Source organism: Nematolebias whitei, chromosome 5 (assembly GCF_014905685.2).
Source record: "Nematolebias whitei isolate Nwh7 chromosome 5, NemWhi1, whole genome shotgun sequence".
In the NCBI taxonomy this organism is placed as follows: domain Eukaryota; kingdom Metazoa; phylum Chordata; class Actinopteri; order Cyprinodontiformes; family Rivulidae; genus Nematolebias; species Nematolebias whitei.
Window position 1 is genome coordinate 15,408,450 of NC_056502.1, and position 26,205 is coordinate 15,434,654.

Consider the following 26,205-nt stretch of genomic DNA (forward strand, 5'->3'; position numbering starts at 1 on the left):
CCCCCCCCCCCAACTCTCCGCCGCAACTGTAAATAGTAGAATTTGTCTAAAATTTTTTTATAAATACACCTTCTGCATAACATTGTACCCTTATTAACATTAAATAAAGAAATATAGATCAACTTACAACAAAGATTACTAACATTGTTTAATAGTCTGTAACAGAAAAGGCTTAAAGTGCATCAATTTGCCTGAAATAAAATAAAAAATATATCCTTATTTAAACTGTAATTTTTTTTGACCATTTGATGCTGAACAATCAAATTAAATACAATCAATAAATAATAATAAATTCAAATTGATCAGCAACATTTTAACTCAGGAGTGTTATAGACAACACTTTGACCTACAAAACAAAAATGAATAAAACGATTTGTGCCGTTTTAAAAAAATTTTTTTTAATCAAAATGAGGAAGTCAGGATTAATGGATACAATGAGCACGTTTTGCAGTGCACAGCTTTTGAAGCAGAGTTTGAAACATGATCCTGCAGCTCTCAGCTCCTGCTCAATGTTCAGCTGGGCCTGGACCTGGACCTGGTCCTGGACCTGGACCTGGTGTTCAGAGCAGCGACAGCAGAAAAGTCGCAAAGAGCGCAGAGCAAGCGGGTTGGCAGGTGGGGGGGAGTGGAACACACTCACAAGAGAAGAACCTGACAAGTTGTTTGGTGACATAAAATATATTTTGTTAGCAAAGAAAAGTCTCCTAAGATTTGTTAAACATCTGTTTTTATAACAAATTTAAAAAAAAAATCACACTTGTGCTTTGACAATCGATAAAATCTAAAAAATGTTGTCAATGTGAAAGAGGAAAGAGGTGCAGGTGTCGTTCTCGCTTTGAGTTCATACTCTTTGTTGCATGCGTGCTGTGGGTGAAATGCGTCCAGAGCGGAGGACTTGTTAGCAAAGAATAGACTCCTAACATTTATTAAACATTACTTCTGTATTAAAAAACACACAAAAACTGCTTTGACAAACTAAAAAAAAATAAAAAATTAAAGTAAAAGAGGAAGAGGGGCAGGTGATGCTCTCTTGGGGTTTTTTCTGTCGCATGCGTGCTGTGGGTGTTAAGCGTCCAGAGCGTCACCAGCTGAGGAGGTGTTACAACGACACGGTTCAAGCATGGCTCCCCAAACAACAAGACAGACATATTTGTTCATAACTTTATTATTAGTAAGACTGAGAGTTGATGGATTTTAGCAAACAGTTGCCGGACGCACCCTGACAAAATGAAAATGGTGCCAAAAAAAAAAAAAAAAAAACCTAATCCCTGCCACAAAATGTTCCCCTGGGTCACATGTGCCCCCCCTGGCATTGCTCTGGGCCCCTCCAGGGCGCGCCCCACTATTTGAGAAGGACTGCTCTAAACTAAGGCAGATGAAACAGCTATCTACAACAGGTAAGATATTAATGTCTCATAATCTTCCCACATCTTTGAATGATACTTTTGACTCTTTTTTTAAGACACATTTCCTTCACTATCTCACACACACGCACGCACGCACACACACACACAGAGAGTTTGACCCAGCAGTCTGTTATCCTGATGTTTCAGGGGATAAAAATGGGTGAAAAGCATCGTGTTGCTGTCAGCAGCAAGGCAGCAGAGGTTGAAGTGAGTGACACGACAGCCTCACGCTGCCAATCCCTCCAGCGCTCGTCCTGAGCAGGAGTCCTTGATCACTGGGCCTAAACAGCCTCCAGGTTGGTCTGCTATCATGCACACTCTGCATGGACACAAAGCAATGTCCGCTGATGGTTGCGTTGTTCAAAACGGGTCCACGCCGTCTGTTATCTAAATCCCATGCACGCTGTACCTCATTTAGAATGGCTCTTATCACTTTCAATGTGTAAACCTGATACCACTTGAATCTTTGTTTGTAAGAAGCTTCAAATTGCTCTTGAGTTGAAGGATGGAGGTGTGTGTGTTTATGGTCAGAGGGAGCGAACGCCTGACTTTATATAACCTTGTCGAAGTTGAGCTTCGAATGCTGAATGAGCGAGCGCCGACTGAGACGAGAGGAGAAAATATCCAGGCAGGATGTGAAAGAGAGGAGGAGGAGACAGATAAAAGGCTTTCTGTGTTCTCACTTGTCTTTAAGAGCTCGCTCAGCTGTCAAACAGGTGTGAAGTGGGAAAAGGAGGGCGAGCGAGCGGGTGTTGACGGGCTGCAGAAGGGACGAGGTGGAGACTGACGGCTAGAGACAAATGGAGGATGAACAATGGGATTATGTTTATGAAACAGAAATTTTGAATGAATAAAGGCTTGTATATTGCCCCCTGTCATCTTTCACCTCACAGTTTCAAAACTGACATGTTTTTTGTCCGTTCTGGTCAAACCTCGTTAAAGACATAAAACGTGATCTCATGTAGTTGTTAGATCTCACAAGATGGAAATCCTGAGGATGACCTTCTTAAAGTTTTAGGCCAAGATGGACTTGGAGCATGTGTTGAGGATGACTCTCAGCTACTACCACACCAAATTTGAGCTCAGTGTCTGCAAAACTGACTGAGACCCAGAGGATGATTAGCTGTGGTGGCCATCTTGAAGGGGATGGGTGTGAAACGTGTGGCAAGATGAAGGACAACATTATTGCTCTAGCTTGGCCTTCATGAGATTAAAACACTCGTCCTTCATCATTTATGTCCCAGCTGTACATTAACAGATGTGTTCTTGTACGGTTGTGACACAAAACATGACTTTGCTACAAAGCTTTTCATCACCTCCAGCTCCAGCAGCACCTCCTCCTCCTCCTCACATCAGCCAATGAGAACATGCACCCTCTGCCCTTTTGCTTGATCTGCAACCACCCCCATCTTTCTCTGTGCTGCATCCACTCATCCGTTCTCCATCCGTATTTCACAGATTTTGAGGCAGACACTTTGTCACCGTAATGACCAAAGACACAAACGTCGTCACACAAACAATATCAGAGCTGAAATGACTTTTCCCTTAAATTAATCTGCAGCCACACATTTGGACTATTTATTAGCTCCATTTCCCACTGATATTAATCTGCGGTTTGTCGCAAAACAAATGATTACAGGTAATAAAATTAATTAAAGTGCTGCAGAGGAGCAACTGGGAAAAAAGAGAAAATGTCAGATTTTGATAAACAGGCAAAAAGCAGATTAAAAAAGTAGACAATAAAAAACTAAAATGGTTTTCCACAATGAAAAAAAGGCAACAGGGTGAGTAAGTTGATGCTGACATCGTACTTTACAGCGGAGATCAGTGACCCAATTTCTCTCTCTCTCTTCTCATCCCTCTTTTTGGCTCCGAGCGTAATCCTCATCTTTTTTTTCTCTGTTTCTAAAAAAAACAAAATCACACACGAGCGCCATCGCAGATGCAACGACGCAGCAGGAGAGACGAGGACGCACCTGCCCTACGACGACTCTTTGTCTCGCCAGCTCTCATTTTCCAGACTTTCTGCGCATCGTATAATATTATCCATTTGCACGTGAGCTCCAAAACCACACAGAGACGTCAAAAGCGAGACGCTCATTGTTGGAGTTTCTCCCATAAACAAGAAGATTGTTTGTGCAATTCATTCATTCGGACGCAGAAAGCAATTTCTGCTCTTTTACAGTAATATAGTAATTTGTCAAATTGGTCAAACCGATGTGGGAGATAAATCTAACATGTCCACAAAGCCCTTCCAGGATGAAAAACTTATTGTTCTGCACACAGTTTGAATAATGACCGTGCAACAAAAAGTACAGACGGCCTGATGCAAATTACTTTAATTCTAGTCGAGCTGCTCTTTCACGGTGATATTTACCGGAGACCTCGGCTCATTAAACCTTTGAGAATTTTCAGTTTTCTTTTTCTCTTTCTTTTACTCCCTCCCCTCCTCCTCTCTCTTTCTGTGCTGCTTCTGTACCGGATAAATGAGAACACGGTGAGCAACGTTTTAATGAAATAAATCACCCTTCATTATGGTGGAGCTGAATACATTCAGACGACTCCACCGTGTATTGTCTCCAGGGATCAGAAAGTCAGGAGTGGGATTCAGACGCTCGGCATGCATGAAGACATGGTCCACGTTCAGACTGAAAACAACTGACTCGCTCATTTCAAGGCTCTTTCAGACGTGTAGTTATACAGAGGACTTGTTTAAAAGTACTTCACATCGCCCACCGTGGAAAGCAAAGCGTTTGTACTGTTAGCAAAATATCTCTGTGTCCCATTTGATGTATTTTATTGAAACTCAGAAATAAATTATTGGATGTACATCTAGAACTGGTTAACTTTTGGTCAATCACTTTAAAACTTACAACTACAGCTAAGATTAGAAAAACCCCAAATGTCTCTAATCCAGTCAATTTGACAAGAAATGAGCTCAAACTAGGCGTGGTAGTAGCTGAGAGTCATGCCCAAACATACTCTAAGCTCTGCACACTCTGTAACATCCTTACTTACAACTTTGGCGTTACTTGTTAGAATTTAGAAAATGAATAATGATATTCTCATGGCCTCTGACAATGGACAGGTGTCTACAATGGTCCTGTTAGACCTCAGTGCTGCATTTGATACAGTTGATCACAATATTCTACTTTGTATTACAGAGACTTGAACATGATATTGGGATTACAGGAACGGCTCTAAAATGGTTTAAAATCATATTTATCTGATAGATTCCTGTTTGTAAAAGTGAATAATGAATCATCTTACACCAAAGTTAATCATGGAGTTCCTCAGGGTTCAGTACTTGGACAAATACTGTTTACTTTATGCTTCCATTAGGTAAAGTTATTAAACACCATTGGATACATTTTCATTGTTATGCTGATGATACAGTTATATTTGTCCTATATTATATTTGTTAAATTCCCTATCCTATGCTGCTATCACCTTAGACTACCAGAGAACAAATTGATCACATTTCATCAAATGAACAGACACAAATACAAATGAATAGCTTGTATTTGTAATTATTCTTTTTTAACATGTGAGTTTTGTCTTTCCTCCTAGAGAAAACCTGATTGCCTCCATCCTGGACCTGTCTTGTGTTCGTTTTGTCCTTCAAACCCAGCCGGTCAAAGCAGATGGCTGCTTGTCCTGAGCCTGGTTCTGCTGGAGGTTTCTTCCTCATGAGGGAGTTTTTCCTTTCCACTGTAGCCTCTGTGCTTGCTTAGAATGGATGACTGCGATGAAGTAAAAATTCAAAGCAGTCTGTTGGCTCTTTAGATAAACAACATTATTAACTGACTTTATATGAATGTGAATGTTTTTGTACAGGGGGATGACTTCTTACATGATTTGGTGCTATATAAACAAACTGAATTGAATTACGAAGCTCTCAGAAAGTAGTAATTTCCTGTACGTATTATTAACATTGGAGACAGGTGAGTTTTAGAGATGGCCACCACAACCTTCTGATACAAGCCGACACAGACATGGTTCTAACTCGGTCAAGTTTACAGATATTAAACTAAATTTTTCACTGAAACAACACCGACTCTCTTCCTTCTCATTGTAAAATAATTTGAAACTAAAATCCTGGCATGAAAGGCAGTGGGTGATGTCTTTAATTTAAACTGTTACTCTGTACAAAGTTGTGTTTTATGGTTTTCACCAATTCCTGAGAAAAATATCCGTCTTTTTAGCCTCTAAATGCTCCACTGCTCAGACTCGGCTGTTTGGTTCTGAACCATCGGAGAACCCATCAGCTGTCATCTGCTCACTGCAGTTGGAGGTTTTAGGGCTTTAAGTGAAGCCAGTGGACATCTAGATCAAAGGTTATGAATCACTGGGTCAAGACTTTCAAAGCGTTTAAAAAATCTAACTAAAAAGTTAAATAGATGTTAAACATTAGCAAAGCTCTGTCTCATCCGTTCTTGAGCCCACCAGTGCGGATTGGTCACAATTTACAGGTTGATTTTTCTTCTGGGTGGGATGACGGGTCAGTACAATACAGACTAAACTGAAATCCTTCTTGTGGGAGAACATTTAGTCACAACCAACTGTTTATTTTGATTCTGGCGATGGGCTGGTGGGTGGGTTTTGATCCAGTGAGTGCCAGGCACTGACCCACAGGGCTGCCGGCAGCAAAGACAGTTAATGTTACATGGTGATTGCTGACAAAGAGAGAGAAACTAGATTTTTTTCCCCTATAAAACAATGAAGGACAAATGAAAGCTATAAACAGAACTAAATGATAAAAACTTTTAATGTATGAATTAAATCATTTGTAATGTCTTTTATTAATCATTTAATGATATCAGGGAGGGGGAAAAAGGCAAAAATCATATTTAATTTGGACAATTCCAGTTTTATTTGTCACTGTTCCAGAGGAACTTTCCTTAGTGTTAGAACACCATTCCACGGTTTTAATCTGCTCATATGTGAAGAAAATATCTGTCTGAGATTACGTTTTGTCTACCACTGCCTTTAGCGATAACTAAATGAAAGTGTTGTTGCTGCGACTCACAGAGAGAGATCCAGACTGCAAGACCTCCAGCTGTCACTTCTTGAGTCCTTTAATTATGAAGGAAAGAACGAACAGTTTTCAGCTTCGTCGCGGGGTAACTTCTGGGCTCACACCATGCCAAGTTAGTCTAAGAAAGCTAAAGCGTTGCTCATTTAACTCTGCAGGATTTGTTGACTATCAGTCCAAACAGTGGCCTGTTAAAACAGCAGGACTCGGGTAGTTTTACCACACAAATTAACTGTGATTTATTCTCAGACAACAACTTTGGAAGCCAGTGGTGGCCCCCTGGGTCATTTAACACAGCACACCATCATGGCTGCACATCTCTGCGTTATCATCAGCTCGACTTGATTCTGCGACTGGAAGAGACTGCGTTTGGATCACAGGACATGTCAGGAAACGGTTGTTCAAACAGAGTGAAACCAGCTGATTTAAAGAAATTCCACAGTTTACCAACGCAGACATGGTCCTGTTTTTAGTATTTTACACCACTGTATAATAGAGCTGTTTTTTTTGTTTCGTTTTTATTTCATTTCTTCTATTTATTTTTCTTTTTTTATATGATTGTCTATTGTCGTTTGTACCTTATCTGTGTTCTTTGTTGAAAACAGGCCTCTTGTAAATGAGTCCTCATGGCTCAATTCATTCATTCAACCTTTATTTATACAGGTTATTTATACAGGTTAACCCCATGAGACTAACTTGTATAAATAAAGGTTGAATGAATGAAAAAAACATTTATTTCTCTAATTTAAAAGCCATGCAATAAATATTGATTCCCCACATAAGCAACTAGAACATAGAAACTGGAAACTCAGCACCAATGTTTTAGTATAGACTGAGTTTCTTACTAACTTGGTTAGGATTAGAAAGTTAAAGCTAGGGAAACCTAAATATCAACATAATGCTAACATTCTGATTAATAATATTTTGCCATAAGAATGAGAAACCTGGTTTTGTGGAGATTTATTATATTACAGAAAAAATTAACAGGGTTCATTCTGATGCTCCAAAACATTAATAAAACCACAAACACCATTGATTTGGAGCAGCTTTGCGTGCTCAGCTTCATTCGTGATCTCCAGCTGGAAACATCCTGCAGCGAGCAGCCAACATCAATACCGATCAGTTACAGTACATCATTGAGTATTTGCCCTTTGTTTTGCTCGTAAGCGCAAACATGTTCGTTTTTTCTTTATGGTGACAGGTAACAAGAGTGCTAAATAATCATAATGACACAGATAAACAAATGTTTAGTCCAGAGGAAATACTAGAACTGATCTAATCTGTATAACTGATAAACATCATATGTATGGCTGCAGATTAAACCACGCACTAGGGAGCCCAAGGCAGTTTATCTCTTGTGCCGATCCCAAGCCCGAGTAAATGGTGAGGGTTGTGTCAGGAAGGGCATCCAATGTAAAACACTTTTGCCAAAACTATAATGAGAGTTCATTAAAGCAAAACCATACCGGATCGGTCGAGGCCCGGGTTAACAGCTGCCACCGGTGCTGTTGACAAACAGGGTGCCGATCAATTTCATACCGATCAATTACGCCATTGATTATTTCCTCTTTGTTTTGCCCGTAAGTGTGTGTGAACGAGACGGAGGCCAGTGGAACAGTGAGGCTACAAAGAGCAGAGGTCACAAAGATGCAGGACTTCACTGGGGGTCCACTGTTCAGGAACATGGGGAGTGTGGTAAAGAGGTGAAAAAAGAGAGTCCAGGCAGGATGGAGAAGATGGAGAAAAGTTGCAGGAGTGATTTGCGAGAAAAGTGTGTGAGCAAAGGTCAAAGGAAAAGTTTACAAGACAGTGGCGAGACCAGCTATGCTGTATGATCTGGAGACAGAGACATGGACAAAACAGAGAAAGAACTGGAAGTACAGAAATGAAGATGTTGAGGTTCTCCATAGGAGTGACAAGGATGAATAAGATTAGGAATGAGATCATCAGAGGTACAGCACAGGTTGAACAACTGGGAGATAAAGTTAGAGAGTGATATTGTTTGGACATGTCCAGAGGAGGGACAGTGGGTATACTGGTAGAAGGATGTTAGAAATGCAGCTGCCAAGAAAAAGACAAAGAGGAGATATATGGAGGCAGTTAGAGAGGACATGGAGGTAGTTGGAGTGAGAACAGAGGATGCAGAGGACAGAGTGAGATGAAGGATGACTCGCTGTGATGAACCCTGAAGAGGGAAAAAACGAAAGAAGAAAAAGAAGAAGAAGAGTTTGGCTGCAGAGTGACATCCCAAATCATGGGAACTAATACAAAATGAGATACTTTATTGTCGTAAAGCCAATCAGAAAAATAGGGTGTGACAAACATTGCACTGTCGGAGTACACACACCATGCAGCGCTACATGAACTCAAAGCCCATATCAGCATTTTTGCACTAATCTTTGTCCCAAATCCTCGACTGTGGCTTAAACAGAATCAGACAGAAACGGTCTGAGGACGCTGCGACACCAGTGCCAAGCTGCCCAAATTAAAGAGCTGCTTCATGTCTGGCTGAACAGGTGGAATCGTGTCATAAACTCAGCCATGTTTGAGTTCCCCATCTCTCGCTTTCTGAGAGGCAAATGTCAAAAGGGGCAACTCATCCTCATGCTGTTTGGCAGGAAAATGATTAAAAAAGAGAGCGAAAAACAGCAGGCGGCTGCCGCAGCAATCACTGCTCTCTGTCTGAGGGTGAGTTTTCAAGAAACGGTAACTCCTGAATGTCACGCTGATCGCAGAGACTCCGGGTGTTCTTTTAAACGAGCTTGTGACGAACAGACACACGAATAAATTGGAAATGATCTATTTGAATGCCTGCCTGCCAAAACGCTGGCCGTGTTTCTGCAAGCGTCTGACGTTTCACTCCGAGTCTCAGTTTATCATCATCTGTTCTTCTGAGCACCAGGCGAGTATCCTGCACGTGGTAAATGAACAGCAGCCGCTCAGATTCACAGTAGGATTTAGGTCTGGATTTTTGTGGTTGCATTCAACATGTGAAACTGACCCCCATCACAACCCAGCATTCTTTGAAGGAATGCATGTCACCCGTTACCTTCCATGTAAAAAAAAACAGTTATAGCTTTGTTGGTCAAATTTTTAATTGAATACAATATCCCAAGATCTCATTTATTATTGCTCAGAGTATGGGATGGGGATGACTTTCAGCTACTACTGCACCAATTTGTAGCTCAATATCTGTACATTTGACTGAGTTAAAGTCTTTTTTTCAGTTTTCTGAGGAGACTTAAAAAAGAATAACTGGCTCTGAACTTGGTGTGAGAACACACATAATGCTCCGCTGAGGACTGTGGAAAATAAGCAATATATATAGACCAGGACTGACGAGGAAGTGGCAACACCTGGACTGATTGAGGACTGGGAACAGGTGAGCGTCGGTGTAGCAGGTCTGACTGAAAGAGCAAAAACTGACTGAATGAAAAGTGGCACAGAAGAAAAAACACAGACTGATCAGAATAAAGACACTAGCAGCAGAACCATGCGCACAAAACAAAACATAACGCCCCCAAAAAGAATAAACCTAACAATAAACACAAAAACTACCAAAAAGTCACCAAAATACACAGATACTGACTATTTTAGCTGTCACTCTTCCAGGACAAAATGACATCTTCATTCCCATTCATGTATAATGAGCTTTTAAAATATCTGCTGAGCTGCATTCATCTCATTTAAAATGAACTCTGTCTGAATATGTGACGTTCTTACTACAGGGAAAACGTACATTTTAGATCCAGTTTGGAATTCAAACATTTAATATTGACAGCCATTGCAAGAAATGTAATGTAACTTTGAATTGTCAAAATAAAAATATTAACTAATAAAAATGTTCATGATGAATTCTTTCTGTTTATTCCTAATGATATTTAGGTTTCTGTATTTTCAGTTTGTCCGTTGCCTCGCCGTGTTTATGCCGATCTCAGTAATTTATCCATCTATCATTCTATAAGCGCCACGTTCAGCTCTTCCTTCGCGAGTTGCTTTGTGCTTCCATTGTGTTACCTTCAACCTTTTGTTTTTGTAAAAAAAAAAAAAAAGTAGTTTATTTTTTATTGAAGCTGCTTGTGTTCAGCCTGCGTTCCTGACTCCAGCCTCATACAACCATGAGAGACTCGATATTCATATCATAAACATGTTTGAAATTTTTAAGTTTTAGGCCAAACAATGGTAAAAATTACAATAATTACAGATCCATCGCTATGGTTTGTGGAGCAGAAAGCATGTGTGAAATAGGCCACAGAGATACACAACATTTGTTTGTTTATTGTCTTCAATTTTATTTGCCTATGATGGAAAACGTTTATATCTTTATCTAAAGAACTGGAACAAGTTATTGTCGGAAGCTGCTGGTAACAAAAGCCTTAAAGCTTCCATTTAAAATGACTTCTTTGCTATGTTGGGTGGTATTTTTGGACACATTAAAGGCCTGGATGACTCATTGCTGAGAAAAAGTGTCTCAACAAACGTTCAAATCGTTTCAGAACGGTCAGGTTCTTGACTAAAAATGAATGAAAAAGCACCAATTTTCCAAGAATAACTCAAAGACTCTCAGACAGCCAGAAAACATGTTAGGGCCATTTTTAAAAATCACAAGAAAATCTGGCTTCTTGGAAGCAAAATATTAAAAAGGGGAAGGTTTAAAACTTTTACATGGTATTGTGTGTCCTTCAAGAAAATCTAAAACGAGAGCAAAATATACTTACATACATCTTTTTACCCAGAGTACTTCTCTTGAGGATTAAATGAGAAAGTAATTAACTGTGATCACAAAGTGTAAAGAAAAGTTTGCTGAATTCATATAAAATGTTAAAATCTTGAGTGGCTTTAGAATAATTTTCCTCTCCCCTGAGAACAGCTGTTAGCTTGACTTCCTGTCAGAAATCCTCCCGTGCTTCTCTAAACTGGAAGCAGGTTGCTCATAAATAGGTCGCGTGGCCGCACGATGAAAGCTTTCATTGTGTAAAACATCCTGAATCTTAAACCAGGAACTCTCTTCAGCTGTGTGATGGGAGGCCACCGTTTAAACAAGACTGACTCACTTCTTGTAACTCATTTTTCACAGTGATATCTCTTTACTGCAGCTGGAAACATGGGGATACCAAACATATCAGTAGTTCCTAAGTTGAGAAATGAAGCTGAGTGTAGAAGATTGATGGCTGAAGAAGCTAAATCTGATGTGTTCAAATTAATGCAGGCCGAACACAAGCTAGAATTACCAGAGTAATAGCTAAAGGTAGCAAAATAGATGCTGAAGCTAAAATTCATAAAAAATGGTGAAACTAAAATCGGCAAAAGTAATGCAAAATTAGCTAAAGAGAAGCTAAAAAGTAGCAAAACAAAAGCTAAAGTTACAACTAACCAACAGTGAATATAGTAAAACAATATCCTAGGTAAAATGAGCAAAGCAGTGGCAAGAATTAGCTAAGCTATACCAAAAATGAGCAAAACTGTAGCTAAAATTAGCAAAACAGTGGCTACTATTAGGAAATCCATACCTAAAGTTTGCAAAATTGTAGGTAAAATAAGCAAAACGGCAGCTAAAATGTGAAAAATAGAGGCTATTTATAGTAAAACTATCTAAAGTTTGCAAATCTTTAGCTAAAATTAATAAAACAGTGGTTACTATTATCAAAACTTCATATAAAATGTACTAAACTGTAGCTACAATTCGTAAAATTGCTGCTAAAGCTAGCAAAACAGTGGTTGTAAAACTACACCTAAAACAAACTACGATAACCAACTGAAGCTAGATTTAGCAAAACAGCAGCTAAATTGAGCAAAACTGTGGCTACTGTTAGTAAAACTATAACTATAATGAACAAATCCAGCTAAAATGAGCAGAACAGCAGCTAAAATGAACAAAACAGTAGCTACTATAAGCAAAACAATACTTAAAATTAGCATAACTGTAGGTAAAAGCTTATAGAAGCAGAACTAGCTAAAACGTTAAAGATGCATACGAAGACAAAAATAAATCAAGTCTGCAGCAGTATATTAAAAAGAGAACTGTGAAGTGAATAGATTTTAATCTATTTCAATCAGGAACTTGAAATTAAATAAAGTTTAGTATTTTTGAAAAGTATAAAAAGTTACAAAAACCAAAAGTCATAGCACGCTAATCCTGTTGGAGCTGAATATTTTGCTACACGAAAGGTAAAAATAGCACAAAGTATGAACAGGACAACAAGTGTCAATGCTGACTCATCATTATTAAATGATTTCGAATTCGAACAAGAACAAAATGTAGTTAAGAACCTCCAGTGCTTTAGGTCGGATCGGCTGCCGTTAATAATCTTTGATGATTGCACTGCCAGCTAACCATCTGTCCTTTTTCTCAACATTCCCAGTAAGTCAGAGAGGACAACGTAACGATGCCAGTCCGCGTCATTAGTCAGTGAAGTGATCGACAAAACAATCAAACGAGAGCTGGAACAAAAGGCCGGAGCAGCGTGGGCAGCAGCAGCAACGTGTCCACTTGTTTTAAAGGATAATTTGTCAGAATTTAACAGCCAGACGCAGAAAACAGACGAGCTCTGACTGTAAATGTTAAACTAGAGGCTGTGAACGCACTGAAAACCTGTCATAAAACTGCTCTTTCTTCTTCATGCCTAATAAAAATGTTTGCCTTCTCAGCTCTTTGACTCATTAACTTACATATTTCTATCCTCCAGTCTCTTCCTATATCTCCCCCCCACACTCCCCCTTTCTCTCCCCCTGCGGTTTCTGTCACTTGTTCACAGACGAGTGGCCATTACATCTCCATGACCTAAATGTGTCACATCCCTCTCACTACGGTTCTTTCCTTTTCTTCCTCTCTCTCCCTCCTCCTGCTCTCTTCCTATATCCCTTCCTGTCCATCTGGACATCTCTCAATCTTTTTTCTTCTTGCTCTTACGTACGCCCACTTCAAGAAGTGCGAAGTGCTTTTTGACCATTTGTTAGACAGCTGCGTACTCTTCACCACTTTTTATTCATTAATCTCACTTCAACAGCAAACTATCAACACAGCATCTCTGGATCTGTGATTTATTTATTTATTTTTCCGAGGACTGGCTGCAAAACTTCAGAGATTACAGACATTATGGATCCAACACTGTCCGTCTCCACCTCCCGCTGTGACCTGCCTGCCCTCAATTCTTTCTGGTCTCGTCATCAATCACAGAAGTGAATCAGAGCGACAGCAGCTCCTTTCAGTATCGATTCACATGCTTCGTATCTCAGGAAGACAACCGACAGGAGGACGAGATCGGTCCAAACAGCTGACGGACAGCTTCAGACGTCCTAATTCAAATGAGCTCGCCCTTTACCAAAGCAGCCAGACACTCGTGTCACAACACATCAGGGTTAGCTTCCCTAGATCACCTTTTTATTTTTTTAAACCACGTTTATCAAAATAAAAGGCAAACGCATTTTCTGCAGAAATGCGACGTGAATCCTGAGTGCTGAAAGGCCGCTGAAATTCAAGGAAACAAGCTGAAGCTGAGCCGATAAAACACAAGAAGCAAACCACTAGCTAAATGAATGAGGTAGCTAAATGTTCGCTTAAAACTATAAGTAGCAAAACACTAGCTTAAAACTAAAAGTAAAAAAGTCTGATTAGAAATTACCAATTTAAAAGCATTAGCTGAAAGTAAAATAAACACTAGCTAACAGCAGCAAAAGGTAAGCTAAAATTAGTAAAAGGCTTATTAGATACTAAAAGTAGCAAAAGATTTGCTTCTTTTTCCTTTTCGGCTGCTCCCTTCTTCAGGGGTAGCTACAACGAACTCACTCGCATGAAGACTTGGCAATTGTTTTTACGCCGGATACCCTTCCTGATGCAACCACAAGCCACTGAGCTACCACATCCCTCTGTGTGGAGCAGAGAGCTGCCATCTAGGGCATCCAGGGGAGCAGATGGTGGGGGTTAGGGGCCTTGCTCAAGGGCCCAGAGTGGGGTAAATGAGGTTGGAGGCATGTGTGGATGTTTCACCTTTCCCACCCACATTTTGATGTTGTCAGTCCGGGGAGTTGACCGGCAACCTTCCGATCACAGGCCCACCTACTCGAACCTCTGCTCCACCTAGCAAAAGATTTGCTAAATGCAGCAAAAAGTAAACTAAAAGCTAAAAGTAGTAAAAAGCTTTGTTAAAGTAGCAAAAAAGTAGCCAAAATGTGAAAGTAGCTAAAGGTCAGCTAAATGCTAAAAATAGCAAATTTTGAGTTAAATAGCAAAAGTAGCTAAAAGCTAGCTAGATGCTAATAGTAGCAGAATGGTGTTTATTTGACAGAAAATAAATTAAATATCTAAATATTTTTCTACCACAAATTTATATATTCTTTGATTCAACATCTTTTAAGCCCTTTATGACAAAAATTAGTTTAAAGTTTTTAAAAGGTTCTTCTTAGCTCTTGTTTCGTTATATTTAAGGATGTGTCATTATCCATTCACGTATGACGTCCCCTGATGATTTTCTCAGTTCGTACTTGAACATCTGCAAATATTTGCTTCCACTTAATGATTGACATTTCAAGTTTCATAAAGCAATTTATTGTTTATATAAATGCTCAGAATGGGTAAAAACTGGGTGCTAAAAAAAACAGCTGAAAACTGTTCAAGGTCTCTATTCTGACTGCTGCTGTGATGCAGACTGAAAACACCAACATCTTAAAAAAGCAACCAGATGCAGAACCCATATGAGTCATCCTGAACACCTGGAATATAATCCGTGAGATTATTGCTGTTTCATTTTGTGGTTTAAGGGTCTTATTTATGAAGCCACCGTTTCTTTCTATGTTTTGTTATTACATGCTGTCCAGTGAAAATTGAGCACAAATTCCAGTTTAGATGGCACAGTCCTGAGCACGAAAATTAAACTGAAAACCTTAAGATACAAGCAGCTTACAATGGAATAAAACAATGGATACCTACTTGTTCAAAATGCTCAATTATGTGAGTCAATGTATGCTTGATTGTTTTAATTCCATTTGTTTATTTGGTGTTATCTTTCCCAGCTACCTTACGATAGTATCCCACTAGACTGTGACTGTTGGAAACTCTAAATTGTAAGAAAATTGTGAGAAAATAGGATATTTTTCATCTGCAGTTTCATTGAATCCTGAGTACAACCAAGTGACCAGTGAACCATCCAGCTGTGTTTTACTTGGCCAATTTTTTCTAAACTAAATTTAGCACAAACAGTAAATAAATTTGTGTTTCAGATCTTCTTGGATTTAAATCTTACATTGTTGGAATGCCTGTTTAATTCCCTTTAAATGGTGCCACGTTCGTAAGGGATTGTGGATTCAGCAGCAGAGTTGATAAGGTAGGGTGTGCCCGTAAAAACTGCTAAATCTTCTTTGTCATACAACTTACTTTGACGTAAGATGGATGGATAGATGTTCGTTCCAGAGTGACTAACAAAACTACATTGATTGACTTGAGACAAATGCTAAGATGTTGTCACAGCAGTGTGTTACCAAGCTGGTAAGCAGCATGAAAGAGATGTGCCATGCTGTTGAGGCTGTGTATGGTTCTTCCACATGCTACTAAGGCCCATAATGGACGGGTGATAATGGACCCGTCCTTAAAACTCAACAGTCACGTAAACATGATGGTCAAATCCTGTTTTTTTCAGCTGAGACGGCTGTCTAAGCTGAAGCCTATACTCTCCAAAAAGAACCTCGAGACAGTGATCCACGCCTTCATAACATCTAGGCTTGATTACTGCAATTCACTTCTGTTTGGAATCAGTCAGTCCTCCATTGCTCGTCTACAACTGGTCCAAAATGCTGCAGCCCGATTTTTAACTGGTACAGGCTATAGAGAGCACATCACGCCAGTTTTGGCCTCCCTGCACTGGCTACCCATTCACCTTCGGATCCATTTCAAAATTCTCATGTATGTTTTTAAATCACTGAACAGTTCCGCCCCATCCTATCTCACTGATCTTCTGCAGCCATATGTCCCACCGCGCTCTCTGAGGTCAGCAGACCAGATGCTTCTCTCAGTCCCAGAAACCCGTCGTAAGCTCAGAGGTGACAGGACTTTCTCTGTTGCAGGTCCACGACTGTGGAATGAGTTGCCACTGAGTGTCCGGCAGGCTCCCACACGCTCAGTCTTTAAGTCTCGCTTGAAGACCCACTTCTATTCGCTTGCCTTTAACACGGTGTGATTTGTTTTGGTCCGGTCTGTTCTCTACTCTGTTGGCCATTTTAGTTAGCTTCTGCTGCTATTTGTATCTGTATTTCTATTTTATGTTTTCCTGTCCGCTGTGCATGTTTGTGTTCTTTTGTACAGCACTTTGGTTGGCCTTGTTGCTGTTTTAAGTGCTATATAAATAAATTGGTATGGTATGGTATGGTATATTTGTTAACTGAATAAACTGTAACATTGCCATTATGTCTTGTTTCTTCAGATATAAAGCATTCAGTTCAATTAACACCAAACAAGAGTCAATAGCAGAATAAACAGTTGGACAGAGAAGATTTGGCAAGTGTTTCATGGATGCAATCCACAAACTCAACTCTTCTGCTCAACCCAAAAAATGGATTTTTCTAACATATGCAGCACCATTTAAAGGAAAATAAACAGGCTTTTCAATGGGATAAGAGTTATTGCCAAGAAGTATTGTTACAGCAAATAAATGTTTAACCAAAGACAAATTTCTGTACTTTTTGTGCTGTTAGGTCAACTGGTTGTCAGCAGTCACTCAGTGAGAGATTGACTTTATTTTAGCACAGATGGAAAACCCAGAAGAAAAAAAACTATTTAAAAGACAAATGCAATCTGTCTACCAGCACTTAAAGCTTAGAAGTTAATACTTATTTTTAAGTCTGGGAACAAAACCAAGAATATTCAGAGTACATTGTGAATTTATCAGATGATGTACTAATGTGATGGGGTTTTTTTTTTTTTTTTGCCAGAAGCAGTGACATTAAAGAAGGAGATTCCAATGAGAGTATTTTCCCAAATGTCAAACCATTTTTTCTCCATGCATCTGTGTTTGACCTACTCAGACGACAAAAGAGATATCTGAGCTTCCGATGCAATCGTTTAGAGAATAATTTTTTGAATTAAACTGTGACATTTCACTCTAAGGATCAAGCTCATCACAGTTGGCTGGACTCACACAAGCAGGAAGACCCGTTGATGTTTGGCTCATGTCCTTCGTCACAGACACATCCTCCGACGGGGACCATCCACTCTCCTTCAGCGTTGCAATGCATGCGAGGGGGGGTGCCCCCCTGTGCTTTACTGTGGGGGACGCAGGTCCCTGTCACGGGCACCAGAGCAGTCGGCTCTGCACCCGAAGGTGTCGCCGGGTAGGACGCCAAGTGGAGGCTGGTGGCCTGACAGCGCCGGTAGAAAATGGACACCCCCATGAGGGACACACAAGCTCCACTGTCGACAATGGCCAAGACGAATCTGAAACAGAGGTCAGAGGTGAAGATCAAGCTTCTCGGAGTGGAAAAACAAAAGAAACTAAATGTATTACAGAGATATTCACCCATTACGTGTGAGTGGGGCAAAGCTGCGTGTCTTAACGTTGATGCGACTGTATCGGTTCGGTTGGTACTGGTGAGGTGAACTGGGTTCCACTTTGGAGAAACTTTTATCAGCTGCGATGGTGTCGATCTTCACCCAGCCCTCCCTCGTTTCTTTATCTCCACTAGATGGCTAAAGAGACAACACCACAATGTAAAAACTTACAACCATCTTTGTCTACGTGAGTCTATGGTGAGGAGGATAAAGGCTGACAGGTTTCTGCTGGTCCCAGTGGGGGTTCATGTTAAAGGGACTTCCAAATAGAACAATATATCTTATTTGATAAATTACTTCAGCTATAAAAAGGAGACTGAAAAATATTGTAGGCTGTTTAGTTTTGATCATTTTTAAAAAATAACTGACCATGGACATCGCCATTTTATTTATGCTGAATGCATTCTAGCTAAGTAGACAGGTTGCTTCGATGCAAGCTCCATTCAGTTTGAAAGTTAGTTTTGGACATTATCTGACGTTCAGCCCTTTACAGTAATTTGATCTAGAGTGTGTTGACAGAGAGGAGAATGCAGAAATGACTCAGCTTTCACGTTAGCGCCAGAGCTAATATTTTTTTACGTTAGCCCCAGAGCCACAGGCGTCGCATCCATTATATGTGAAGGGATGTGTCCCTCACATTTAAAAACTATTCATTTGGAAACCACCACCCCCACACATTTACCATGAAATACTGTATTAGTTCTCCCAGCACTGTTTCTATTTCTACGTGAACAAATCCATTCCACTTGATTAATAGGAAAATACACAAACTACTAAAAGTCCACTCCAGGTTTTCCTGGTTTCTTACAACAAGTCACCACACAGTCTGCAGTGTTTCTCCTCTGTCGGCTTGGTTGGGCGCTCATCTCTTCAGGGTTTATTGTGGATGGTACGGGGGGAGGAGGGGGAGACACCTCAGTGTTGCACACTAGCGTAGCACTATGTTAGTGCCTGCAATTGTTGACCAGAATGGGGGGTGGGGTTAGGATGCACGACAGAAGCGTTTTAGGGTTTAGCTCCAGAGCTTATAAATTCAACATCACAAGTTGATCACATTTGATTGTTTTGACCCATATTTTGTGCACAAGGACTAATACAAAATATAACTTTATTGCCAAATCGTGTAACTTTTCATCGACGACTCCTTGCATTTTAGTCTCCACTACAACCTATGTATGTCATTGCCCCAGAATGCACTGCACGGGTAAAATAATGGTAACGTTCTTAGGTGAAAAATGCAATAAACACATATTTTTTTAAGTAATTAGGAGTTTTCACACGTCACAAAGAAAACTTTTATTAGAATAGATAAATAACAAATTAAGGCCAATATAAGTTGTTGTCAAGACTTTCTTTGCTGCATCGCTTCCAGTTTCTTTACGACTTCCCTCTCATTTCTCATCAGGGTTTGATTTGCATTTTTAAAAAAGTTTTTGTAATGGATCCGTGTTCAAAAACTGCATCTCTCCCTGTGTGACAGTGATGGTTACCAAGGTTAAAATAGTTACAAATTTAAACACTTCTGTACATGAAGCCTGCTTAGAAAATGTTAAGAAATGGAGTTATTTGCACAGCAGGTGATATTTTAGTGCTTAAAGCTTGTTAATTGTGTGACATTTATGGAGAACAATTTGACAGAATTTTGCATTTTCGCAAGTGTTACTTGTGAGTCAATTCTTTAATAATCAAGAGAGGAAAAAACAGAGGCTTTGCATTTTTGACGCTAACAGCAATGAATCACTAATGAAGGCTGTAATGATTCTTTCTGAAAGTACTATGCCTCAAGCAGGGACTGAAATCAGGAGGAAGTAATACTTTTAAATTCTATTTGGCCACATAATTAATCATAACGATGTCGCTGCCTCATAACATTTGCAAGACCGAATTAAAAGATTTCTATACATTAAACATGACCCAGATCGTTGTAAACACAGTGTTTCCCTGGTCAGACTTTAAGAACAGTTTGATTTGACAAAATGCAAACCCAATAGATAAATACATTATCAAACCAAATTTGAAAACTTTTATAAAACAAGATTATTTGATCATTGACAGTTACAGAACATATCAAAGTTAGGTGATACTGTATTCTTCTTGCAGGGGATTATCTGTCTTTCTCTTGATCAAAAAAGCTTTGGACTTCTTCATTTAGCTTTAAATGTGATGGAAACAGCTGGAAGTTACAGATGTAAATATTACTACAGTGCTAACACTGACATTCTTCTGTGCAGCATTAGTCTAGAGATAAAAAAATGTTAGCAGACCAACTGGAGAGCTCATTCAAGTTTATTTGGAAGATCCGAACTGATGTACATACAGTAAATGAACTTAATGTAAAAAAATAAAGAGAAAATGTACGATGTTTTGAGGAGAACATGGTCCTTCACCAAGATCAGAAGGTTGTGGGTTCAGACAGTAACAATGTAGACTGGGATCCTACAAGTTTACAAGGCAGCAGACCTCCTTGCAAGAGTTGGATCTCCTGAGTTGAGAATTTTTTTTAACTTCATTTAATATACTTTTCTTATTTTTTGTTTAAATCTTTCTTAGACCTTTATCAAAATGTTTTGCATTCCGGTTACCAGTGTGCAACACGATACACTGACACACAAAGCTGTGATATTTAGATGTTACTGCACAGAAAACCAAAATTTAAGTTGCTTTCTGTTTTGGCCTTTTGATGTTCCAGGGCAGTTTTTGGACCCAGGAATGTGCATAAAAATAATAAAGATAATTTCAGTGTGTCATTAAAATAATTTAGAAGCACATATTTTTGCACATTTCTCTGGTGAATGAGTTTTAAATGAGTGCTTTCTGGCTGCAGTGGTTCCAAATACGTCTGGAAAGGTTTAAACTGAGCACTGATTTACAAACTGATATGAAAGAACCACAGAAACTGTTTCATTCAAAGACCCACAAGGTTAAAGGAGTAGTTCACGTTTTGAAGTGGAGTTCTGTGGAAAGGTTTTGAACAATCAGTATCTTACCTGTTGCAGATGGCTCTTTGAACGAACTCAGTTGGGAGAAACATTTTAATTCTGACCTGATTGATGAGCTAACAGCTAGTTTAATAATCATCACATTTTATGCAAACAAGCAATTAATGCAAAACTGATGGTGGTGTATGGCAAGATTTATAAAATGGGGTTCATATGAGTTGCTACGAAATTTGTTTTAAGTCAGCAGCAATCTGTTTCCACTCAGACTAGCCATTAGCTCATCAGTTTGGTCAAAATTAAACTCTTATTTTTCAAACCTGAGGTAATATTAACAAGCTATCTATACATTTTCTAGAACATTTTCAGAAAATCCCACATCAAAAGATCTGAACTATCGCTTTAGGACATTGGTTAAACATACACAACTGTGACTAAAATAAATCTTTTAGTATTTTGAAGTGTCCAGAGGAATTAATGAAATAAAAAATTATGTTTCATGTTCCTAGTCAGCATGTGTTGGGAAGCTTTCACTGTTCCTCTGTCTGTTCAAGCTACACTTGAACATGTCTGTTCAAATGTAGCTGTGGGGATTCTTCCTTGTTCTGACGTTCAGGAGATTTATCCTTGGGGATGTTAAAGCCGTGTGAGCACTGACCCCTTTGCACATGCACCACACAACGGTCAAATCAGTGTGTGATGGTGACCGGCTAATAAACGCACCGCCTGGTTTAGACCATTGCAGCAGTCTGGAGGAGGCAGTGGGTAACGCAACAAAATGTTTTGTTTCCTCTTCAAACCATTAGACAGACAAGTAAGAGGATGTAGTTATAATCAGAATACAAATTCAGTGTTTGATCTCACCTCAGCCACCCAGGTCCTCATCAGCTCCGACTGGGAGTCGGCCTGTTTGTAGTACAAGGTGAGTGTTTCTCGACACGTGGGCAACGGCGTTCGCAGGCTGGCACAGTCACGAACGGAGAAACGCAACGTCACAAACATCCGTGGAGCCGACTGGCGATACAGGAAGGGCGTAGCCAACCAGTTGTCCTGCTGGCGCGGATTCTGATTGACGTTACAGACGTCAAAGGCCCGGATCAGCTTCCCTTGGTCATTCAGGACACTCACCTCATCCCACTGAAAGAGACACAAACAAGAAATACAAGGTAATGTAAACTGAAAATAAAGTTTTTATCTAGGAGTTCTAAAATAAAAAATCCTCCCACCACAAGTGGGTAGAGGAAGACTCCCAAAGAGAGAGAAGGCAAGTAGCAGGCGTCTAGCTTCCAAGGCTTCATTTTACACCTTCATTTAACCATATTTGACATAGTTACATCACCTAAATATTACTTTGTTTCATACTATTGTTTTTCATTCATGCAACCTTTTTTATACAGATAAATCCCATTGAGCCCCGGGGGACTCATTCACAAGAGAGACTTGGTTTTTTTTTTAAACAAAGAGTGATGACAATAAAAGAGGCATACAAATATATATATATTTTTTTTTGTCATTGCAGTCATATGTCTAGTAAATGATGGTATCACACACTAAATATTGCTGGATTATTTTTATATTTGCCGAATTAAAGCTGCAGGGTCATAGGTTAAATGAGTTTGACCAAATCTTGAGTCAAAATGTTTGACCCAGTGGTGGCTGTCATTCTTCATAGTCTGCCATTTTAAACTTCTGCTTTAAGCTGTAAAAAAAATAAATAAAAAAATAAAAAATTTTAAGCTGTTTAACACTGTTGGCTTTCTAAAAATTACTAGTTTACTCTGGACAGTGAGTTTGGGGTCCTACATTAGTGCTAGCTAGCTAACGCTAATAGCTATTAGCTCCAGCTAGCTAGCACCAATTCAGATTAATTATTTATTGACCAATGAAGAAAATATTGTTTTTTTTCTTTATCTTTTAGTATCTGAAATATTAGAAATTAAATCCAAAACTTCACCCAGTATGCTGCTGTCAAATCCAACCCTGTTGAGTTGTAGAGCAGGTCAGTTCCTGACTCACTCGGGTTAGTGATTCAAATCCTCAAAGTGAGTCAGGACTCACGAGTCTGAGGAATCATTTAACCCCAATCCTACATGTCCTCTCCTCGAGCAGATTCAGTTGAGCTCGCTCTCCAGAAAAACAGCTGAAGCCCCATAAACACTACGAACTCAGATGAGTTGGGTCTCTGAATCGAGTTAAAGACTCACTGGAAACGCTGCAGACTCGGATGAGTCATTCACAGATGGTAACGCAGGTAATAAAAATATTTAACACAAGTTAACATTTTGGTTAGCTTGTTAAATTGTGCAGTATCTTTTTTGTAAGTCATTTATTGGTTTGGGAAATTCTAAAAGAAACATCTCTGAGTGACTCAAGTGAACTAAATGACTTTAGTGATTTAAATCAACGTGAGTCCATAAAATGAACCCACTTTGCTTGTTAAAAATACTCTGTGTTGGCTCGGTTCAAATTAGACTGTGCTCTGGGTTACAAATTGGGGTTGTTTTTGGTGCAGTAGTTTTTAGTGTTTATGTGTAGTTTATTTTCATTCTACGTCCAGTCTCTCCCTCTGCAGACATCACAATGGCTGGAAAGACGTCGGTGCAGAATATATGTGTATCCTCCCTACAGTAAGCCTCCTTTCTCCTGTGGGGGGATTATTTAGTAGATAAAAGCTGGATCCAACCACAATGATGTCACCTGGTGGTTTGTGTACATTTTGGGTCTATAATTTTTTTTGTTTGTCTGACATTATAGAAGGTGTTCTTCAGGGATTTAGTGCCTGCACACGCAGAAAACCTCATTTTAGAATCATGTATGGGTATTTAAGGTCTTTTTTAGCTGAGATGAGATTTAAACAACTGAAAACGCATCGTATTTATCACACACTCTCACGATTACAATACAAGTTCTGCAGGCGTTGCCCACAAACATGTTAAATAATAATCATATTATCCATAAATAACCACAAACAACATAAATAATAATCACATCAGCCATAAATAACAACAAACAACAAATAATAATCACATTAGCCATAAATAACAACAAACAACATAAATAATAATCATATTAGCCATAAATAACAACAAACAACATAAATAATAATCACATCAGCCATAAATAACAACAAACAACAAATAATAATCAGATTAGACACAATTAACAACAAATAACATGCTAAATAATAATCACATTAGCCATAAATAACAACAGTCATGTTAAATTATAATAATCCCATTATATGTGAATGACTTAGTGAATGTATCAGGGCTCCTTAAATGTGTCCTTTTTGCAGATGACACCAATCAATCAACCTTTATTTAGACAGGTAAATCCCATTGAGCCTCGAGGACTCATTTACAAGAGAGACCTGATTTCAACAAAGAAAGATGACAACAATGGACAACAGCAACAACAATAAACAATTAACCACATTTTTCTGTTTGGGTAAAGATGTAAAACGGATGTTGGAATTGATGAAGACAGAATTTGATAAAATACAAACATGGTTTAATCTTAATAAATTATCCTTAAATTTAGATAAAACTAAATACATGATATTTAGTAACAAAAAGAGAACTGTTGATGATCCATTTAAAATTGAGGGTGTTGAGATTTGTAGAGTTAATGAGATGAAATTTTTGGGTGTAATCATTGATGAACAGCTAACATGGAAAAATCACATAAATTCTGTAAGAACAAAAATATCTAAATCTATTGCAGTACTATACAAAGTCAGGGAATTATTAAATGATAAAGCTCTGTACATGTTGTATAACACAATCATTGTTCCACATTTAATCTATTGCATTGATGTTTGGGGGAAAGCGTGTAAAACATTTACAAAGCCTATTTTTATTTTACAGAAAAGAGCTGTAAGAATTATCACCAGAAAGCATTACAGTCACCCATCAAGCACATTATTTTATCAACTGAAGTTACTGAAGTTCCATGATTTGTTAGATTACAGTATTTTATCAGTTATGTATAGGGCTCAAAATAACACATTACCATTAAATATCCAAATAAATTTTGTTAAAAGGCAAAGTTGTTATAATCTTAAGGGGATAGAGATATTTGTCAAACCAAAATTCAGAACTAGTCAGAAGGGAAGGGAATGTGTACATTTAAGAAAACGATCAAAACTGGATTGTTAAAAACAAATATATGAAGTAGCTTAGTGTGTTTTTGTATTAGTGTTAGAAAAATTAGAAAGAGTTATTTGTTTTGTTCTGTTACTTGAAGATTATTATGATTGAACCAATTGTTTGAAAAAAGGGGCAGATAAAATAAGATTTTTTTCTTCTTTCTGCTGCCTTTCATTTTAAATCTCTTGTATTTTTTATATAGTTTATGGAATTGTTTTGTTTTTTTAAATGAATAAACTTTTTATCATACCATCCTGATGCATGCTCAATAATCCAGGTAGAAAAATCCAAAAAAGTTCAATCTGGTCCTCTGGACATTCAAAAAAACAAAAGCAAAACAAAGCAAAAACAAAAAAAATCTAGAAACGTTTCGTCTCTCATCCAAGAGACTTCCTCAGTCTGAGGTCCTCTGTGAGTAGTAAACAGCCATCAGTGTGCTAATGACCCATTGTTAGGCTGATGGTCCTTCTTGAGCATGTGATCAGCTGGTTTTGGTTGTCAGCAGCAAAACTGGTTGATCCACTCTGTGAAGGTGCTATTTAAGAGACTGAGCTGAAAACAGCACCTCAGACTGAGGAAGTCTCTTGGATGAGAGACGAAACGTTTCTAGATTTTTATTTTTTATTTTTTTGCTTTGTTTTGCTTTTGTTTTTTTGAATGTCCAGAGGACCAGATTGAACTTTTTTGGATTTTTATCATACCATACCAAATAACAACAAACAACAAATAATAATCACATTAGCCATAAATAACAACAAACATGTTAAATAATAATTATATTATCCATAAATAACAACAAATAACTTAAATAATAATCACATTGGCCATAAATAACAACAAACATGTTAAATAATAATCACATTAGCTATAAATAACAACAAACAACATGCTAAATAATAATCACATTAGCCATAATTAACAACAAATAACATGTTAAATAATAATCACATTAGCTATAAATAACAACAAACATGTTAAATAATAATCACATTAGCCATAAATAACAACAAATAACATGTTAAATAATAATTACATTAGCCATAAATAACAACAAACAACATGCTAAATAATAATCACATTAGCCATAATTAACAACAATGTTAAATAATAATCACATTAGCCATAAATAACAACAAATAACATG

The 26,205-nt window shown here is 38.5% G+C and overlaps 1 protein-coding gene across 1 annotated transcript in view; it reads right to left on the reverse strand.

Moving 5' to 3' along the window:
- The window catches only part of ephb6 (eph receptor B6), a 37,798-nt gene extending 15,587 nt beyond the window's left edge, over positions 1-22,211 (reverse strand). The window contains exons 1-4 of the mRNA XM_037676611.1: positions 22,140-22,211; positions 21,778-22,050; positions 17,946-18,115; positions 17,568-17,863 (exon numbers count right to left, since the gene is read on the reverse strand). Of these exons, the coding sequence (XP_037532539.1) occupies positions 17,568-17,863; positions 17,946-18,115; positions 21,778-22,050; positions 22,140-22,211 (811 nt within the window). The remainder of the gene's footprint in view (positions 1-17,567; positions 17,864-17,945; positions 18,116-21,777; positions 22,051-22,139) is intronic.
- Positions 22,212-26,205: the final 3,994 nt, after the last annotated feature.